Source organism: Mastomys coucha, unplaced genomic scaffold (assembly GCF_008632895.1).
Source record: "Mastomys coucha isolate ucsf_1 unplaced genomic scaffold, UCSF_Mcou_1 pScaffold14, whole genome shotgun sequence".
NCBI classification, from domain to species: domain Eukaryota; kingdom Metazoa; phylum Chordata; class Mammalia; order Rodentia; family Muridae; genus Mastomys; species Mastomys coucha.
In genome coordinates, this window is record NW_022196896.1 from 43851903 (window position 1) to 43873887 (window position 21985).

Sequence of the window (21985 nt, forward strand, 5' to 3'; positions counted from 1 at the left end):
AAGGAGACTATGACAAGGAGACTATGACAAGGAGACTATGACAAGGAGACTATGACAAGGAGACTATGGCTATGGAGAGTAGCAGCTGACTGTGCAATGCCTAACTAGAATATGTGTCCACTACTCCAGCACTCAATCTTAATAATCATAGAATTACAGGACATGTCTATAAAACTCAAATACCATTAGATATCAAGATATTATCTCATAAATTCAACATTGAAATTATTTCCCCATGTTAATTTAAGTTCTTGATTAATATCTGTCAATAGATCAATTACTAACCAAGTCCTTAGAATAAAACCTTCTTATCTAAAACACTATTTTAGTTCTCATCATAAGATTATTAATAATTTAAATGCTCTAATTTTGATTTTTTTCCACATTTGTTGCTGTGTAATTTTTAAAACATTAATAAAAAATCATCTACTTAAAATGCCTACAGTATTTGAAATATATAAAATGAGACAACTAAATTGAAATTATAGAATATAGGGTTTAACAAAACATCATGTGAAAATTCACATTAAATCTAGGCAGTGGTGGCGTACGCCTTTAATCCCAGCACTTGGGAGGCAGAGGCAGGCAAATTTCTGAGTTCGAGGTCAGCCTGGTCTACAGAGTGAGTTCCAGGACAGCCAGGGCTACATAAAGAAATCCTGTCTTGAAAAAAAGAAAACAAAAGAAAACAAAAATTCACATTAAAAATGTTTTTTGGTTTTTTGTGTGTGTTAAGGGACTATATTCCACAACATGAGAAACAAACGACCTTTAAAATTTCCATGGATTAAATTCTCTATTTTGGGTAGATTAATAAAAATCATATAAACTTTGAATTGGGTATCTCCCTTTGCTCTTGCAGAGCATGGCTGTGAGTAGCAGCAACAGCTTCATGGGAAGAGGATGGCAATGGGTAAGGGTCAGCCATGACTCCTCCAACAGCTCATTGACAAGAAAGATCACACGGCACAAACACATGGCATCTAGTGAAGCTTTCGTATACTTTCATGTAAGTATCACAATCCCCCTGGCTACCACGAACAACACAGGAATTGCTAAACACTATGAATGGAGCTTTGCTGATTGTCCATTTTGTGGGAACTAATAAACTCACAAGCACACAACCGTTCAAGTACAGGTTTGGGAGAATGCTAGTCACAAGCTCATCAAGTCTGCTTCTCTAATGAAGAATAACTCAGTATTTTATTGGCAGCAAATCTTCAACCTATCTTTTGACTTCATTGCTTTTCATGGTTTGGAACATGATGCTGTGGTAGTGTGGATAAAATGTATTTTGGAAGATGAAAGAGACTTAGGTTGCCTGTACTACATCTGCCAAAGACACTTATCAGTGTCAATAAAGCATCAGTTGATTTGTCTATACCCACAGTCCTAAGAGGATCCCATTGAAGGCCCCCAAAGGAGCTTTCTTTGCAATAGACCCATAAACTCTAAGCATAAAGCACATTGATAAGGTATATACTCCAATTCTTCTAATATCATAGGCTGGCTACTATGCCAGGAAAGACATTATCTTGCAAGTGTGTTAATCAGCTTTCTGGAAGCTTTGGCTGCCAAACAACTGCCTGGAATTTCTTTGTACTACCTTGTTATCAAACCCTTAACTCTCACCTCACATTCTTTTTTATATAAATTGCCATTAATAAGCAAAATTTTATGGCCATGATTTAGAATAGCATTTCAAATTTGAATCATATTTATTTAAGTCTGAGACTACGATTAAAATAATTTCAATTTCCACAAATATTTCTATTAAACTTTAAATAGATATGTTCACCAAGAACTTGTTCCTTACTTAAAATAATAAAAAATACTATACTATAATATATAATGTTTCCAAGTGTAGTAGTGTAAGTACTAGTTTAATAAAGCTAGACCCATGAGTTGAATAATTACCACTGAAATTAGGTAGTCTGCCAGGTCATGGTGATCAAATAACGAGGCTCTGGGAGAGAGAGAGAAAGAGAGAGAGAGAGAGAGAGAGAGAGAGAGAGAGAGAGAGAGAGAGAGAGGAGAATATGAATTAAGATTTTATTGAAATAAATATGAAAACTAGAGATGCTGTATTTAGAAACAGGACACTATTGTACTATTTAGAATAGTACAATGTTATATTAAAGAATTCAGGTTCTGAGTATCATATTTCCAAATATATCCAAAAATCAGGAAAAATAAAGTATAACACAAAATCACTCTGTCATGTTTTAATGAGCCCACTCTTTCCCAAAAAGTCATGATTCTAAAGTGAGTAGCAACATCTGCCTCTAGTTGAGTTTAGAGAACTGGTGGCAGCACTGAGACTGCAGGGGTCAGGCAGGGTGGGCCTAAGACATCTGTATCCTTTGGAAAGTCTCTGCAGTGGGGTTTGGGTGGGGCTCTTCTTCAGCAAAACACTGAGGAGCATCAGCTTTCTCGAGCTCTTATGAAGCCTTAACTTACTGGGGCAAGAACTAAAGTCATTTTGGAGCTATCCTCGGCCAATCACAAAAAAAAATACTAAGGACTAAAATACCAGAAACCTGCAGATATTCATTTGAACACCACTGTACAGATGCTAATGCTAAGGATTTCAGACTTGAGGCTTTCTATTGAATCCCATACTGTTCTTGTTTAAGGCTTTCAACTATACTTGATCTTTTGTATATACATTAATTTCAGAACAAGCTTTTGCGTATCAGAGAAAGTTCACTAGAAACAATATGGAGGCCCTATTTTCCTAACATAATTGCTTCCTAGCCATATTAGTATTCTAAAACTATGTTATGAGAAGCCACTGAATGTCAAAATTAACTGAATCAAAGAAATCTAAAGACTGTCCTAACTCTCCCAGTAAAAATACATATATGTATTTTTATTAGATATTTTCTTTATTTATATTTCAAATGCTATCCCCTACCTGGTTTCCCCTCCAAAAATCCCCTATTTCCTCCCCTCTTCTTCTGCTCACCAACCCACCCACACTCACTTGCCTTTCCTGGCATTCTCTTCCACTAGAGCATCAAGCCTTCTCAGGACCAAGGGCCTCTCCTCCCACTGATGACCATCAAGGCCATCCTCTGCTACATATGCAGCTGGAGCCATGAGTCCCAACATGTGTACTCTTTAGTTGGTGGTTTAAACCCGGGGAGCTCTAGAGGTACTGGTTGGTTCATATTGTTGTTCTATGGACGGCCTTTCCTTCAGTCTCTGCTCCACACTTTGTGCTCTGTGACTCCCTCCATGGGTATTTTATTCCCCCTTCTAAGAAGGATCGAAGTATCCGCACTTTCATCTTTCTTCTTGTTGAGTCATGTGGTTTGTGAATTGTATCTTGGGTATTCCAAGCTTCTGGGCCAACATCCACTTATCACTTGAGGGACATCTGGGTTCTTTCCAGCTTCTGGCTATTATAAATAAGGCTGCTATGAACATAGTGGAGCATGTGTCCTTATTACACATTGGAGCATCTTCTAGGTATATGCCCAGGAGTGGGATTGCTGGGTCCTCTAGTTGTACTATGTCCAATTTTCTGAGGAACCATCAAACTGATTTCCAGAGTGATTGTACTAGCTTGTAATCCCACCAACAATGAAGAAGTGTTCCTTTCTCCACAACCTCTCCAGCATCTGCTGTCACCTGAGTTTTTTATCTTAGCCATTCTGACTAGTATGAGGTAGAATCTCAGGATTGTTTTGATTTGCATTTCCCTGATGACTAAGGATGTTGAACATTTCTTTAGGTGTTTCTCAGCCATTCAATATTCCTCAGTTGAGAATTCTTTGTTTAGCTCTGTACCCCATTTTTTAATAGGGTTTTTGATTCTCTGGAGTCTAACTCCTTGAGTTCTTTGTATATATTGGATATTAACCCTCTATCTGATGTAGGATTGGTAAAGATCTTTTCCTAATCTGTTGGTTGCTGTTTTGTCCTATTGACAGTGTCCTTTGCCTTACAGAAGCTTTGCAATTTTATGAGGTCCCATTTGTCAATTCTTAATCTTAGAACATATGCTATTGGTGTTCTGTTCAGGAAAATTTCCCCTGTGCTCATGTGTTCGAGGCTCTTCCTTTTCTATTAGTTTCAGTGTATCTGGTTTTATGTGGAGGTACTTGATCTACTTGGACTTGAGCATTGTACAAGGAAATAAGAATGGATCGATTTGCATTCGTCTACATGCTAACCTCCAGGTGAGCCAGCATCATTTCTTGAAAATACTATCTGGATGGTATCCAGTGGATAATAACCACTGGATAGTTTTAGCTCCTTTGTCAAAGATCAAGTGACCATAGGTATGTGGGTTCATTTATGGGTCTTCAATTCTAATCCATTGATCTACCTGCCTGTCACTGTACCAATACCATGCAGCTTTTATCACAATTGCTCTGTAGTACAGCTTAAGCTCAGAGATGGTGATTCCACCAGAAGTTCCTTTATTGTTGAGAATAGTTTTCGATATCCTAGGTTTTTTGTTATTCCAGATGAATTTACAAATTGTTCTTTCTAACTCTGTGAAGAATTGAGTTGGAATTTTGATGGAGATTGGATTGAATCTGTAGAATGCTTTCGGCAAGATGGTCATTTTTACTATATTCATCTTGCCAATCCATGAGCATGGGAGATCTTTCCATCTTCTGAGATCTTCTTCAATTTCCTTCTTCAGAGACTTGAAGTTCTTGTCATACAGATCTTTCACTTGCTTAGTTAGAGTTACACCGAGGTATTTTATATTTTTTTGTGACTATTGTGAAGGTTATTTTTTCCCAATTTATTTCTCTACCTGTTTATCCTGTGTGTAGAGGAAGGCCACTGATTTGTTTAAGTTAATTTTATATGCAGCTACTTTGTTGAATTTGTTTATCAGGTTTAGGAGCTCTCTGATGGAATTTTTGGGGTCATTTAAGTATACGATCATATCATCTGCAAATAGTGATATTTTGACTTCTTCCTTTCCAATTTGTATCAGGTGATCTCCTTTTGTTGTCTAATTGCTCTGGCTAGAACGTCGAGTACTATACTGAATAGGTAGGGAGAGAGTGGGCAGCCTTGTCTAGTCCCTGATTTTAATGGGATTGCTTCAAGTTTCTTCCATTTAGTTTGATGTTAGCTACTGGTTTGCTGTATATTACTTGTACTATGTTTAGGTATTGGCTTTGAATTCTTGATCTTTCCAAGACTTTTATCATGAAGGTCACCCAGTGATTCTAATAGGATCTGGACTGATAACCTGCCTGGGGGTTCCCAAGCTCTTGAATGATTGGATCAATGGATCATTTTCTAACCCAGAATATGCCATGACACTTTTGTTCTCTAAAGTTCCAATTACTATCTTATTTTGATTTCACTTAATTACAAATTCTAGCTGAAACATAACATCGTGATTAATTCTCTTCTGACCTTTGTTCCTTTCGTGATTGACTTCAAGCCTGACTTACCTGAAAGTCATATCCCCATGGCAGCTTGCTTTGATTTTAATTACATGATACATTTTTCCAACCTTACCACTTTGGTTTCTATGTATCTTCACTAATGAGGTGAGATGTATGTGTTGCTTAATCTTGTTTATATTCATCCTGTTGATGTATTTTGCTGATGGCTTTGATCTATAAATAAAGATTTTTTCCTGTAAGGTATGGTTTTCTACCTGACATTTTGGTAACTACCTATCAATTTGTATGTTTTTAGAAATTTTACAGCTTTTATTTTTTAACTTTTGGTGTCTTATGGCTTTCAGTTTTGTGTCATTCTTTATCTTTCATGTACAGGTTTTGTATATAAATATCTTTTCATGATAATAGCTATCTTTTAAGCATTTTAAAAATATTTCTTATAGGTCTTTTGAAGAATTCTTTCACTTTCTGATCATTTGAGAAGTATGATTCAACTATAGAGCCTTTACTACCATATTGGCTGATTTTATTTTGGCAGTGTATACTTAACATGTAAGCTACTTACCTGTGAAGCAGGGTCTCCTGATTGCCATCAACTGCATTGACAATATCTCTGCTTCCAGTATAGGATGAGATCATGAGCTTAACAATGTCAGTAGCTCCCTGGGTTGCAGCAAAATGGAGGGCCATGCATTTGGCATTCTATAAAGAGTGTTGATGTCAGCATTAGTGCTTGAATCCTAACTTAAGGATTTAACACATATAAATTAAGCAGTGAATTTATTCTTCTCAGATCTAGGGATGTCAAAGCTGACGATGAACTGTATTGTTTGATATACTAAAAACACGAGTATGAAGACCTCTCTAGCAACATGAGTGCCCTTGGCATAAATTTCTGTAATTACCATTTGAATTACATTCTTTGCTCAAGGAGTATGAATCTCTTTCATTGCTCAATCAACTGAATGACATGACTTCATATGAGCAAGGTCATTTCTATTTCAAAGAATTTGGAAGCAATAGGAAGAAGCTTCACGCTATTAATAACCAATAAGCAATTTCTGCTTTCTTCTGAAAGGAAACACCTTTATAGTGGCTGACCTAGACCACTACAGGGAAAATTTCCATGATGCATGCACTTGTCTAACCCAGTAGGTCAACAGTATCAGGGTTAAAATCTGATTATGGACAGGAGGCATTATGACTCCAAAGGGAGTTTGTCTCCTGGGGATTTTAGTCAGTTGTGGGCATCTCCTAACTCAGATGTGTTCCAGATTGATCTCTGCTAAGTCTGTGGAGAGATCTGCATGCTTTCTTTATTCAGGCATAAAGGTACCCTAAGAAATATTTCGTTATAGCTAACACTGAGATTGAATATTATTTCCTGGCCTTCACAGTGTTTCAATAATCCTATTAGATTTCCTAGTTGTAATTAGCTGGGAATTTTTACTAGAAGCTGTCTTACCAGGCAAGGCATCTCAAGAGTTAAAAATAGCAGTTAGGCACTTATTATTAGAGTAGTCTCACACACTATTTTACTGCCAGTGAGAAGCTAGAAGTTGTAAGGCTCCCATCACTAATTATTTATGTTACAGCCGAGGAATGCTAGAATACGACCTTCAGCTACTTGCCTCAGACAGACCCTGAGAGTTTGTCTTGGGGCTGCCAGGACAACCTAGCCCAAGAAGAAAGACATCACTGCTCCTCTGCCTTGCACCTGGATGTTTGATTTTACTGAACTTGATGTAGCCATCTCCTGCCTATGTGAATTTTGTAGTTTGCCCTGTTTTCTGTATACTATATAAGCCTGATTTCTACTTTGTACAAATTGTATTCAGTTACAGCACTCCCTTGTATCTGTTTCTGTTTGTCATTTCTTCGCCAATGCCTTGTCTACCTGACTAGGACCCTGTTCCCCCCACGGGTTGAGGGAGGCCCAGACTGACTGGCCTGTGGCAGTTCCACAGGTCTTTGCTTCTCAACAGGTCAGGATCTAGGCTCAGTCAAAACTCTTATATACATATCACTAGAAGTAAATTAGGTGAACCTTATCTAACACATACAAGTCTTAGACTAAAACTACCACCCAAGATATTCGTGATTGGGCTTTTGTGTCCTGGCTGGGAATATGAACACTGTTATCTTTGAGGTTAGGCCTTACTATATAGCTCATGGCAGCTGAGTGGGACATAGTCATTTTTGATCTACTTTGTCACTTGCTCTGGAATATTGAAATTTATACACTTATAATATTTTCTTCCATGTGGACAGGGAGCAACATTTCCTTGTGCTATGTGCATTTCCAGTCTGACCGCATGGACAGAACACTTGCCTCCATCATGTCAATGTGTGCACCGTTGTCCAGGCACATCTTAATCATGTCCAAGTCACCGCTCTGAACTGCAAGGTGGAGAGGGCTGGCTTTCTTGTGATTCACAAAGTTAATGTGAGACTCCCTGCTGTAGCCGTCCTTTTCACCTTTAGAAGAATGCACCATTTAAGGTTAAAATAAATGGATTTGTAAAGGGAAAGGACATGTAGAATTACATGAGGGCCCATGTATAAATTCTAATATTTTTCAAATGAAGGTTACTTAAAGATTTCTTAACCATGTACAATGTAGAAAACATCAACTCACCGTATGCTAAGATTAATTCCATGCATTTTTTGGCACCTGAAAATGCTGCCTGGTGCACAGGGTAATCTCCCCATTTATTTGATTTACATAGCTTAGCTCCTTTTTCTAACTGGAGAAAAAGTAGAGAGAATCAGTAACATAAATTAAGTAAGCAACATGGACCAGAATATTGTGTCTCTAGCAGGCCATCCCAACTTCCAGAGCATATGGAAAAACATGCAGAAGGCTCTGTAGTACATGCCGTCTAGGCAAGAAGTAACTTTGGAATTGGGCTAAGACAATGAGGATATTACATCTTATAAAGATGAAGATATTCTATGATACAAAAAGATATTTACCTCAATCCCCAACAAAATCAATACATCTTTTTTAATTTCATATGAAATATTTATTTTTAAAACTATGCTATTTGATTCATATAAATGTTTTCAATTTTACAATAGCTGCTTACAGCTAACACAAGTACCAAGTGTAATAAATAAGAACAATTTAGATACCATCACTTATAGGAAAGTCTTAAGGCTATGACCCACCGTATTAAAATGTCAGAAACTGGAATACTCTGACAGTCCTTCACTCCCTGCAGTGTTTTATTGTTCTAAGTTGTTAATGCCCATAACATAAAGCAAAATATTAATATATATTTACATATATAACCATCAGGAAAGTTTTGCATATGCTTTTATTTCTGAAGAGCAGGCAAGCAATGCAGAAACATTTGAAAAAGAGCTATTTGATGAAGTTACAAGTGCCCTCACTACCAAGAACAGAGAAGCCAACTCTGAGACAGGTCCATCGTTGGTGTGCCACACCTGGGTAAGTTTCCAGAGAGATGGCTGCTTTCTGACTTCAAACCTGTGACTTAAAACAGCTAGGCAATTCAGGACTCTCCCTTGGAGAAACCATAACAATATCAACCTTGGGAATGGAAATGAAGTGTTTCTGTCAGTGTTTATTTTTTATCTTTGGCCACTTGAAAGTTTAGAATCAAATGGCTTAATTGTATTTTTTAAGTTTGATGTGTATGGGTGCTTTATTTGCATGCATGTCTGTGAACTATGTGTGTGCCTGGTGCACACAGAGACCAGAAGAGGGCATTAGATCTCCTGGGATTACAGATGAGTGTAATCTGCCATGTGAGTGCGAGCCCTCACAACCTGAGCCCTCTGGAAGAACAGTGAATACTCTTAGCCACTGACCTGTCTGTCTCTTCAGCTCCAGGATCAAATGGTTTTGATGTCATACAAGTTGTTATATTTTGGTTTTGTACTCTAGCCTGAATTTTGGACACATCTTAATCCTGCCTGTATTTTTTCTTGCGTCTTCTTTCATGCTCATTTTTAGTCTTCTGTATACAATTTAGGGTCCACATTAGATTATAGAAGTATATCAATGTTAAGTTCTTTCGACCTATTTTCTATATTCCCCATTTTACTATGGAAATACTATGAAGTGCTTAAATAGCAATTTATGTCCAATTCACAGAAAGAAACCAACAGATTGGGATGATTTACAAACCAAAATTTGCAAAGCTTCACTGTTGTCTTTGGCACACGCGGACATCAAAGCTGTGTTTCCATTCTCTCCTTCTAAGTTGATATTGGTGGCCCTGTGCTCAGTCAAGACCTGCACAGATGAAGAAATCATTTTTAAAAAGCTAATCTACTGATTCTCAAATAGCAACATGTCTACCAGGAGACTTGGTTGCCAAACACCATTTCTGAATAATTTTTTCCAACTCCTTTTCCATAAAAGATGTTATAAAATTTTATACATAGTAGCTATCAAATAAATGAATGATTTTCATGCTAACAATTAGTACTACTTTGAATTATATATTGGGAGATAGAATCATAATAGTAAATAAGAATTTCCCTGAAAGGGCAGTCAGTACTCTTAAGGATTTACATTAGCTGAGGTCTTCAGAAATAAATGTGTGAAGACATTCGTGCTATGTGGATTCAGGAGAGGGATTGAGATAGGAAAGATGTGGTAAAAGGAAGAGAAAAAGAGAGGAAGGGGAAATGACTTCTTTATCTGTAGTTAGGCAGAATCCCTGTGAGAACCCTATTGTATTCAGCAGAGAAGCTGGCTTTGTGTAGAACTGCCTTCAGTATAAATTAACTCAAACGGCTTAGAATTGAAGAAATTAGTATTCTGATTAAATGTCAATTAATTTTTCTCATGAAGTTCAAGTAAAAGTCTGGTACCAGTTACTACCAGCTTGTTATTGGCTAAGTCTACAGTCCATCAGCTAGGGTTAAGTCTCACATAAAAGTTAACAATATGTATCTTTTGTGAGTGTTGAGATCAGGCCACCCTCCCCCATGCCCCAAGTTACTCCACGTTGGATGAAATAGTGATCTCTCACACCATTTCTTGTTTTGAGTGTCTCAACTTTATAAGTAGTATTTTCTCCCTTTTGAGAAAAAAAAAAGGAGAAAATAGCCCTTGATCAGACCCATCAAATACAACAACTATTTGGTACCACCAATCCCATCACAGACTGATAGAGTACTTATTCCTGGGAATAGAAAGGAAGCTGATTTTATCAAGGTGAATTGAGACTATAAGGGTAAACAGGGGTATTAAATTGTACTAGGGAAGGACTTATCAGATACCCCCGACCAAGCAGAGGACCTAGCTCCCTTCCCTGGACCTCACAGGATGATGGGCACGTAACACTGGACTGATATGGACACACTGCAATGAAGCACCTGATACCTGGTGTGTGCATGAAGGACTGAGAAGCAGACAATTCTTAACCATCCCTAAAGCTTCAGCATGGCTTAGCCCTAGCTGATGCTGCCTGCCTGACTTCATGGCTGTCCACCTTTTCATCCATCTGGATCTAATCTGAACTTGTCATTTGCCGGCCTATACAACCTTCCACATGGCAGCTTCACAAAGTCTAGCTCAGCAATAGCTGCCTCCTAACACTGGCCTGGTTCATGGTCTTATAATACAGAGTCTCTCTGTGTGTCTGTCTCTGTCTTCCTAGCCCTCTCTTTTTATACACACATACACACATTTTAGAAACCTTTTGAAGTTTGCTGCAGTCTCTTTAACTTGTATTCATTGCATAATATATAATAATAATAACAGGAACATATAAACATTGTTACTGCATTCGTAATTAAGACTGGAATAGAAGAGCTGACTTTCTTCTCTGCCAGTGGGTGAAGTCACGTGGTGAACTGCTTTCTTCTTGTGGTAATACGCTGACAAAAGTCAACATGAGTCTTTCTTTTCAGTAGTGGTGATTGAACCTAATGTCTCATGCTTGTAGGGCATGGACAACCGCTGTGCCATTTCTTCTTCAGTATTTGTTGATTCGTTGTCAATGTTGATACAGGGTCTCATTGGCCAGAACTGCCTTTATTTTATAACAGTGCAGGAAAACCTCGAATTTACGATCCTTCTTCTTTAGCCTCTGTACAGATGGATTACAAACCTGCACCACTGCCCAACCAGTTGAATTGGGTTTGTTATTGTTGTTTGTTTATTTATCCAGCTGGCTATTTCCTGAAATACTCTGCTTATTCAAAATAATCAACAGCTTCTTAGGAGAACGCTTTCCCAGAGTGTTCCAACCTGACACCCTGTAGATGAAATCATTAGGCTTACTAGTGAGTTCTTTTCATAGGAGAAACTTGAGTTGAAGTTTAGTGCATAAGGAAAAACAGGGAAACTCTTTATAGGTAAAGGGAAAATAGGAGAAAACCCCTCCACACACTTCAGGCACCTTCAGGCTCTATTCTTCAAATTCGGATTCACATGCAAAGGAACCCACCAAGTCTATTACAAGCATTCTTCCCAATCTCACAGAACTGCCTGCGGAACGCCGATCTGCAGAACGCCGATGTGCAGCATGTGAGTATTTGTGATGTTATAAGCATAACCTTTCAAAGGGCTGAGTTAAATTTTAGATGGCAGTAGTCACAAGGAAAGCAACTGAACTGTGCAACTACTACTTCAAATCAGTCATGATCAGACATGTTAAGAGTCCCACAGGACTCTCCGGGATCCTGTGATAAGAGTCCAGGATATCTAAGGAAAGGCTCAGTCAACTGAGCTAGCTAAAGCCCTAAGGACAAAGATCACCAAGAAACAAGGTCTTGCCCTAGCCCTGAGGGGAATGATCCCAGAGAATATTGTGTATATAAGATCTTGAGGTGATTCAGAGATGACTGGGTTTTTTTTTTTATTTTTATTTTTGAACTTTATAACCATAGACAATGGTGAACATTCTAGAAGAAACTCGTAAATCAAACAGTGAAAATGTCTTTTGAACTGGGAAAGGTTGGGTAGGCAGAGGCTAGACCATGAGCATGTCTAGAAAAGTAGGCTGTGACAGAATTGCTGTCCATAAGCTAACCTCCATCTCTTCCTCCTGTTGTCATGTCGAGCCATGGTGTTTAAGAACACTGATAACATAGTTATCGTTGGTAAAGCAAAGACCATAAGGTGCTCACAGTTCAACTCCCTCATGCCCTAGCTTTCTTTCTAGATTTGTATCACTCAGGGCAACTAGCTTTTTGTTGTCATTTTTGCTTCTATTATACATTGATTTCACAAATTAGTTATGGGCTTTATTTCTGAACTTCTATGGTTGGTCTGAAGAGTTTTCCAATTAACTGTAGCTCTTTCAACTACTACTTGCCTGTAAATTCCCAAACCATGCTTTTAAAGCCAAAATAAATTAAGTTAATGAGCATTTATGGATGAAAAGAGCCTTCAGAGAAAGCATCAGGGCTCAATGGGGAAATGCATGACACCAGTGATCAGTCCCTGTGAGCACTGATGGCCCAGCAGCCTTGATGGAAGAAACTCTGGCCTGGTGCTTGACAATGATGGTGCACAAAGGTATAAGGAAGAAGGCAGACAGCCTGTTTCCATGGACACTTTCCAAGACCTTCTCGTTCATTATTCCATTCCATTCAAATAACCACCATTTATCAGGACAGCATCAAAACTACAATTTTGTTCAGATGAAACTATATTACATTGTCTTATCTGGAAAGGAGGGCACATCAGCACTTAGCAACAGTGTTATACCATAAAAATTAAGGTGGATTTCAAAGCCAAAGCACAGAGGCAAGATGAAAGGGGCTCCATGTATCTCCATCCAGACCTTTCCAACAGCCGAGAATAAACTTTTTTGTGACAAAGGGAACTTGGAACTGTCTTTTGTGATTATCAACAATTGGTTTGGGGGTGGGTTAGCACATTAGCTAAAGCTCATCATTTCCAATAGATTTCCACAGGAAAACCTATTGTTAAGTTCCAAATAGCCTAACTTGAAAATGACTTTCTACAACAGTGGTTCTCAACCTTAGCAATGCTGTGACCCTTTAATATAGTTCCCCATGTTGTGGTGACCCTGAACCATACAATTATTTTGTTGCTATTTCATAATTGTAATTTTGCTACTGCTGTGATATATAATGTAAATATCTGGAATGCATGATATCTGATATGTGACCTGTGGGAAAAAACATTCAACCCAAGGGAGTTGGGACCCACAGGTTGAGAACCACTGTTCTAGAACATGATTCATCTGTAATTGGCATTCCCCTTTGAGGAAGCAGGTACACTTTCCAGTTCGCCTGTGAATCTATGAGGTGTATCCCAAAAGCTCTGGGCTAAGACCTACCCTTTAAATATTTATCAGGGAGTTCTCTAGTTGAGGAAGTTCAAACCTTGAAAAACAAACAAAAAGTAAGATACAATACCACCATATTATCTGTGTCTGAGGTTGATCTGTCTTTTGAGAGGCTGCCCATCTAACAAACTGACCAATCGCAACTATGGGTTCTGCCTTCACTAAGATTCTACTCATCCTTTGCATTTCAGTCACAGGATCTAGGAGATCTAAACGGTAAAGAGTTGTTCAGTGTTAGGCAAGTTATTTAATTCTCTCTATGCTTTTTCTTACTCAGCTATGAAGTGGAGATACTAAGACATAAATCTTAACTTCCACTTTTTAAATGGGAACTTAATAAAGTCATACAATTCTTTTTAAAAATACCGATAAAGTAAAATTCAAGAAAATCTGGACTGCGGTTACTGTGACTGTTGTTATCACCATCTTCCTCATCAGTACTACCCATCATCATCTTCCCCATTGCTGTCACATCATCACCACCACCACCATCATCACCACCATCATTTGGTGAAAAATAAATGTAATTGTTATGTTTCCTTTGCCATGCCATGGCACTTGAAGCCAGCCTCACTGTGATGGCCAGCAGGCTCACCTTGACCACTTCGGTGTGCAAGCCCTGCACAGCTATGTGAAGGGGCGCCATCATGTTTCTGTTTCGAAGGTTTGGATTTGCTCCTTGGCTGAGAAGAAACTTCACACTTGCAACTTGATTTTTTTCTGCAGCCCAGTGCAGTGGGGTATTTCCATAATCATCCATTATATTCAACACTAGAGAAATAACAAAATATGCATTAAATGTTGTTTGGGATGTACTTAATACCTCCTGAATAGCTACCCATGCCAAAACTCAGTTTCAAGTGCTTATAAAACCAGGTACACTGTCATGAACTATAGAAATAGGATGCAGTTTTAGCTTCAGAATTACCCAGTGGGCACCATTTGAGACCAGGTAAAAGTACCTATAGATCCAAAACTTGGCTTAATTTTTTATATAGTATCTATAAAAACAGATCCTATTGTTACTCTACTTTTATCCTGCATATTAATTTCATGATTGTGATAGAATGCTGAGATTGCATTATAGCAGGTAATAATTAGGTTTCATGTGACGTATATTTACCAAGCTCACAGTTGCCCAAAGGATACCTCCCAACAGATACCTCCATGACGTGTGGTGCCATTTGCCTTGTGATTGCCACATAAAAATAGAATGCCCTTCATCCTGCATTGCCCTGTGGCTGCAATGAGGTAGACTTGGTGATATATTACTAAGTCCAAGGAAAAAGAAAAGTACTCACACGTGAATTGCACTTGAGAGCCATCAACAGTAGTGGGAACCATACGGTAGCCAATATTCCTGTTCTCTCTCTTTCAAAACTTCCTTTCAGTACTCTCTTCATTCATCCAAGTTCTTATTTCTCAGCCTAACACAAACATACACACACACACACACACACACACACACACACACACACACACACGCAGGCACGCATATGTATCTCAGCCCTTTCCCATTCTGTTTAAGCAAGACACTAATTCGATTCAGCATCAAACAATTAAGCAGTTTCATTCAGCAGCACAGAACTTGCAAATGAGTTTTATCTTGAGCACTTTTCATAACTGATCTCCCTGTTAACCCAGGGGCTTTCTAATGCAGGATTTTCCTGTGACCTCCTTTCTGCTTGGTGCCTTTGTAGCAACAGATCACCTGATTTATCATCACAGGTAAGGCTCTGCTGGCTGTGTCCCAGCACTCTCTGGCCCTCCCCATACTTGATCTTAGCCAAAAGGCCGAGAAGCGATTCTCTTGCCCTCTCCACTCCACTTCTGCCATCTGTCTCTTGTGTCCCTTAGCTACTTCTTACTAGAAATCTTTGTTCCCTAAACTATGTCCATGTATTTCCTCAGTCTCATCCACCGCTTAGGCAAGGCCCTAGAGGGAGGGTCCCTCCTCCCAGGTCTGATTGTGCATGTGTCCAAGATAGGCAAAGTCAGAGTAACCAAACCTCACACCCTCACACTGACACTGTTCCTCTTTGACGTGGCTGGTCATGCTGTTCAACTAATCTCCTAAAGCAGAACTCACAAATTTAGCTCAGCTCCCCAGACATACTCTTCATATTCAGTCTACCTATAAGCACCATTGATGCTACAGGTACAAATATCCTAGTGGTTCACAAATCTAAGAAGATGTCATTATGAGCCCTCATGGCAACAGTCAGTTACCTTCGCACGAAGAACCATTGATGATCAATTCCATCAATTCAACTTGCCCTTCTGCTGCTGTGTGATGTAGAGGACAGAGATTTTCATCCTCATATTTGCTTAATTTTCTTCGGTTCTTGATGAAGTCTCTTAATCTACACACATCTCCTTCAATGTCCACCTACAGGAATATGTAAAGTGAATATGTTTACCTAAAACAAGATTGTATAAAACTTAAAAATACAAAATTAGTCATCTGATAGCTTTACATTTTATAGCTGTTCATAACTGTCATGGTTATAGCAAATACCTCCTTTAAAGAACTGGGTACATAAAGATATAAAGTAGGCAAATGGCTATGCATTGATAAATACATTAAATATATGGTTTGTTGTCTGAACCACTGTCTTACATCTGTCTTGGAAATAAAGGCTTCAAGAAGAACTTTTACAAAATGTACTCTAAGAAATAATATATTAAAAAACAGGGACCTCACCATGCCTTTAATCCCAGCACTTGGGAGGCAGAGGCAGGTGGATGTCTGAGTTCGAGGACAGCCTGGTCTACAGAGTGAGTTCCAGGACAGCCAGGGCTACACAGAAAAACCAAAACCAAAACAAAACAAAACAAAAACAAAAAAAAACAACAAAACAAAACATAACAAAACAGGGGTCTCTGCTTTTTTGGGCGAAATGCATTTATTTCAGGTACAGCAGTAAGAGTCAAGTAAGAGAAGGGCAGAAATGAGCAAAGCAGGCTGCACATGTGTAGAAACGTTATTCGAGAGTTCTTGTCTTGTACAGTTAATAGACATTTGACAAAAATAGTAAGGAGGGAAGGTTCTTTGAATGTGAGGTTTACTAAGTCTAGGAATCTAAAATATTTTTGGCTCCTCTTGCCTACACTCAGACTCCATCCAACCTCCCCTTACACACTGAAGCCAGGATCATCCTGATACAGTGTCCCCTAAGGGACTTGTTCAAGCATCGAAGATAGCTGCCCTACTGTTAAAAATGAGCAATTCCTGACAAAATTAATTAAATAATTTTCAAGTAATAACCATAATGGCAATAAGCAATTTCCATGTTCAGATATTTGAAAGTTGCAAACAACTGCCTTACACAGAAGAAATGAAGAAGTCTCAAAATCAATAATTACAGAAGTATTTAATTACTCTTCCATTGTTTGATGAGATTTCTGATCACAGTTGCATCTAGAATTACTGATGGATTTGGAAGTAAATGGCCAAATTTCATTATCACCTAGCCTTGTGTAGCCCTCCAATGCTGATTTCTGGAAGTTATGCTACACCAGGACCAAATCCTCCTCTACTGCAGCCTCTCACTCCCTAGCATCCACAGTGCTGAGTGGACCCGGGATGTGAGGTAGCTGACACTGTGGCTGAACATATATGCTGTGAGAGGGTTTTTGTTTGTTTGTTTTTTTGTTTTTTGTTTTTCGAGACAGGGTTTCTCTGTGTAGCTCTGGCTGTCCTGGAACTCACTCTGTAGACCAGGCTGACCTCGAACTCAGAAATTCACCTGCCTTTGCCTCCCAAGTGCTGGGATTAAAGGCGTGAGCCCAGGCTAGCCTCAGTCTTGCTGTATGGCTCAGGATGGCGCTGATCTTCCTAGTATTCAGAGTGTAAGTGTGAGCCTCCACCCTGGGAATGTTTTTAGGTTTTACCCACTTCACTTTCTAATCCAACATTCAGTTGCTGGAGCTTACACAAGCAGTTCCTTTACAGGACAGTATTCAAGCTCAAATGGCCTCTAAGACAGAACGTTGAGAAATGCTCTGGGCCTTTCTTCCTCGTTCAGTCTATGCGGGATGACATTAGCTGTGTGCAACATCTGCTACACATATTCATGCTTCACTTTCCAGGATATAGTCCTATATGTAATATTTTTTTAGAGAGGAATGAAAGAAAGAAGCTTTCACACAGAACATAGAAGAACATAGAAATTTTTGTTTTCCTTAAAGACAGACTCTCAGGTGTCCCCAGGGCTGGACTCAAATTTGTTCTATGTCTAAGGTTGACCTTGAACTTCTGATTGTCCCATTTCTACTTCTTCAGTGCTAGAATTTCAGGTGTGCACAACCACTCAAGTTTATTCCATGCTTGGATTCAAACCCAGGTCTACCTCCATGCTAGGCAACTATTCTGTCAGCTGATCAGCCGCTCTGCACCACAGCCTTTTATACACACTAGGCTGAGCAGCCCTTCTGCCCGTACAGCCTTTTATACACAGTACACTACTTGGCCTTTCAGTTTCCTAAAAGTTTAAATACACAAAACAGTAAGAATTTACAGAATGCCATGCAGTTCTTGGGTAGCCTCAAGATTCAAATTATGTAGCATTGTGCCTTCCAGGTTTACAAATACACAGCCAACTAAAATATTTTCAATCCTACTTAGAAGGAGGTACAAAATAATCATGGAAGGCAGAGGGAGGAAGGGACCTGGGAGGGAGGGGGAGGGGAAAAGGGGGCAGGATCAGGTGTGGGAGGAGACGGGGTGGGGGAAAGATGTACAGAGAGTCAGGAAACTGACCAGAGGTGTGTAGTAGTACAGAGGGGTAGCAACCAGAAGGTCGCAGACACCAGGAAAGCAAGAGACTCCCAGGACCCAACAGGATGACCTACTGAAATACCCAACAAAGGGGAGAGAGAACCTGTAGAGACCAGATCCAGAGGTTAAGCACTGCCCCCCGTTGAGGGATGGAACCGCCCACTCATCTCAAAAATATTATCCCAGAATTGCTCCTGTCTAAAGAAAAAGCAGGGAAAAAGAGTAGAGCAGAGACTGAAGGAAATGGTGTCCAGACAATGTCCCACCTTAGGAACCCACATGCAGACACCAAACACAGACACTATTGCTGATCCAAGAAGTGCTTGCTGACGAGAGCCTGGTATAGCTGTCCCTGAGAGGCTCTGCCCAGGCCTGACCAATACAGATATGGATGCTGGCGGCCAACCATCCGACTGAGCATGGGGACTCCAAAGGATGAGTTAGGGGAAGAACTGAAGGAGCTGAAGAGGACTGCAACCTCTAGGAAGAACAGCAATATCAACCAACCAGAGCCCCCAGAGCTCCCAGAGACTAAACCACCAACCAAAGCATATACATGGAGAGATCCATGGCTCCATGTGCATATGTAGCAGAGGATGGCCTTATCTGGCATTGATGAAAGGGGAGGGCCTTGGTCGTGTGGAAGCTTGAATGCCCCAGCATAGGGGAATGTTAGTACTGGTGAGGTGGAAGTACGTGGTTGGGATAACACCCTCATAGAAGCAGGGGGGAAGGGAATGGGATGGGGGTTGCAGAAGGAAAACTGAGAAGGGGGATAATATTTGAAATGTAAATAAATAAATTAACCAATAAAAATTTTTTTCTCAATAACTATTTCACTGCAAATGCTTTGCAGAGAACCAAGGCAGCATGATACATTTTTATTTTTCCTCAAACCACAGAAATAGCCCCCCCCCCAAAGATATAAAAAGGTGTTTGAATTCTCCTATGACTATGACTGGTCCCCTTGTCATGGAAGATAGCTTTCAAAATCTGATTTGTTATTTTAAAGGAAACTACAGCCCTTCTCACTATTGTGAAGAAAGCTACCAAATAAAGCAGAGATGAATTTAGAATATTAGTATTAATTCACTAAACAAGAGGACAGAATAAATTAAAATCTCTAAATTTCCAACTTTGATTTTTACTTCTCTTGTCACAGAATAGAACTTAAAATAAAACCTCCTTTATGTTGGCAGTGACAAAAATGTGCCACTTTCTAAGCAAAAACAATATCAAGTTCCCTCGGTGGCTATGGGACAGTACAGAGGCATCCAGTCACTCTCAGAGTTACACATATTCAATAATTCAACTGAAATTCCTTAAGGATTAAGGCTTCCCCCTTAACGCCCTGCCTTGGCAAAGAAAGTGCTCACCTAAAGCAATTTGAAAGCATTTTAGCACTTGAACTTGGTATTCTCTAGATAGTAACTGCCCATCACCAGTGCCCAAAAGAGCAATTTACAAGTCTGTTCAGAGAGAGGTAGATGACATACACCCTCCACACTCTTTAGAGCAAAGACTAGGTTCAGAAGTGCAGAAGATAATGTTGACTTCCTGGTGATGAAGCAGGCTGCAAATATGTCACATGAGCTGATAAAGTGTTTTACACTGTCCTTGTTCAGAACCTGACATGTCACCAGGCATTAATAAAATGTCTTAAGACAGGCCTGCTTTGCCCAGAGATAAATTATTATATAAAACAGAACTGCCTTGTACTATACTTTTATTTTGGGTTTTGTGATGGTATTTATTTATTTATTTATTTATTTATATTTTTGGAAACAATTTAGGCAAATGCTTTATTTAGCTACAGATTTTCAAATCTAGAAATCACACTAAAAACTTGTCAGTGCTATTACAGAACTGCAATGTGGTTTCACTATTTCTCTCTATTTTATATATTTAACCCTCTGGTGGATTAACACATAAATTTAGTCTGTTCAGTGGCTTTCTGTTTTGAGTAATCCCTAAGCTCTTGAATTTTGAGTTCTATGATTATATTCAAGACAACAGGCTCTAGATCATTTTTAGAGAAGTTAGTTCTAAATTAAGCCCTTCAAATTAGAGATTTCAGATCCATCTGCTTTAGTTTGCTTGAATAAAATTTATCTAATCAGAATGAGATCCAAAAGGAAAGAAAACACAAGCATTTCCTTTCCTTTAGTGCAGAAGAATTCCTAGAGGGGATTGAGAAGCCACAGTTAATAAATAATACCTTGACACTTCAAGAAAGCCCTTCCCGTCTTACTATCTGAAGGCTAATGATTTTCTAGGCATCCAATAGCCTGCCTCTACCCTTCAGAGCTGCTTCAGCATCAGCATCAAATTGATAGAGAGTGCGACTTTCTTATGGGTCAGAACATCCAATGAACTGAGAATTATAAGCTCCCATCACAAAGGACCTCAGGTCCTCACTAAGTCTCCCCTTGAGGAGTCCCCAGTTGGGCTCGCTGCCAGGCTTGCCTCCTTGTCCCCAGTAGGCATCGTTTTGTTTTTTTTTTTTTTAAGTGCTGAGTTCTCTTTTTTCACTTTTAGATAGAAATGCTTCTCCATCCCAGCATACTTGTTGGATTGCTATCTGACTACCAGATCCTCAGCTGCAGAGTAGTTCCACTTCAGTTCAAAGGAAAAATCTCCTTAAACGTTGAAGAAGAACTTCACGCACTCCAAATTTATCCTGGCTTTATGCAGTCCCTGGATTCCAATTCTGTAAAACTTCAAAAGTACTTCAGGGGAACATCTTCTCCAACATCTTCTCAGGCACCAATCCATGCTCTGGCAAGATGGAGTTATGCAAACAAGAAAGCAAAACAGAGCACCACAGGTAGCAGTTACAGGTGCTGTGTACCGTGATACTGTCTCCTGCCATTTCCATGCTCCCGAGCTTCCTAAACTAGAGTGCGAAAGTAGCAGAATACTGTATGCAGGGACATTTCCAGCCTCCCACCTTTCCTAATGCCCCAGCATGCTCCAGAACACCGATTCCCCAGTACCTTAAAGGACTCCTTGGAGCAGGCCATGTCTTCTCCCACGCCACGATAGACTACTCCCTGGACCTCCTTCCTCTCCTCGGGACGCAGAATCCTCCTCAAGCTGCGCTTCATTGACTCCACCTGGACGCCCGCTGGTGCAGCAGCTCTCCACAAGGCGGCACCTAGGGACAGGGCACCGGAAGCTGGAGCTGGTCTTGGGACCTACAACCGAGCTCTGCTGGAGAGATTCCTGTAAGTAAAGCCCCACTCTGCCTGGAGGATACAAGGGAACGTTGGCAAACAGTTTTCGAGCCTGGGCTACTTGTAGAGGAAGTAGCAGGCGGAGCTCCAGAGACAAAAATGAACCGCGTGGGCATCTGCCCCGGACTCCACCCCTTGGGAGATCACAAGGCAATTGCAAATTGGAGCAGATTCAGCAAATTTGTTAAAATAAAAACAACCCTTCATAGTGGCCAGGGAGGCAGGAGTGGACAAGAAAGAAATGTCAGGAAGAGAGAATATAATCCGCAACTTAAAGAA

At 39.6% G+C, this 21985-nt stretch overlaps 1 protein-coding gene across 2 annotated transcripts in view; it reads right to left on the reverse strand.

Annotated features, from left to right (window-relative positions):
- The window catches only part of Trpa1 (transient receptor potential cation channel subfamily A member 1), a 51840-nt gene extending 30242 nt beyond the window's left edge, over positions 1–21598 (reverse strand). For both annotated transcript variants that reach the window (XM_031368800.1, XM_031368799.1), the window contains exons 1-8: positions 21467–21598; positions 15920–16079; positions 14286–14461; positions 9544–9651; positions 8026–8134; positions 7720–7865; positions 5953–6089; positions 1918–1966 (exon numbers count right to left, since the gene is read on the reverse strand). In XM_031368800.1, the coding sequence (XP_031224660.1) occupies positions 1918–1966; positions 5953–6089; positions 7720–7865; positions 8026–8134; positions 9544–9651; positions 14286–14461; positions 15920–16079; positions 21467–21577 (996 nt within the window). In that variant the 5' untranslated portion in view covers positions 21578–21598. The remainder of the gene's footprint in view (positions 1–1917; positions 1967–5952; positions 6090–7719; positions 7866–8025; positions 8135–9543; positions 9652–14285; positions 14462–15919; positions 16080–21466) is intronic.
- Between the last annotated feature and the right edge of the window lie 387 nt (positions 21599–21985).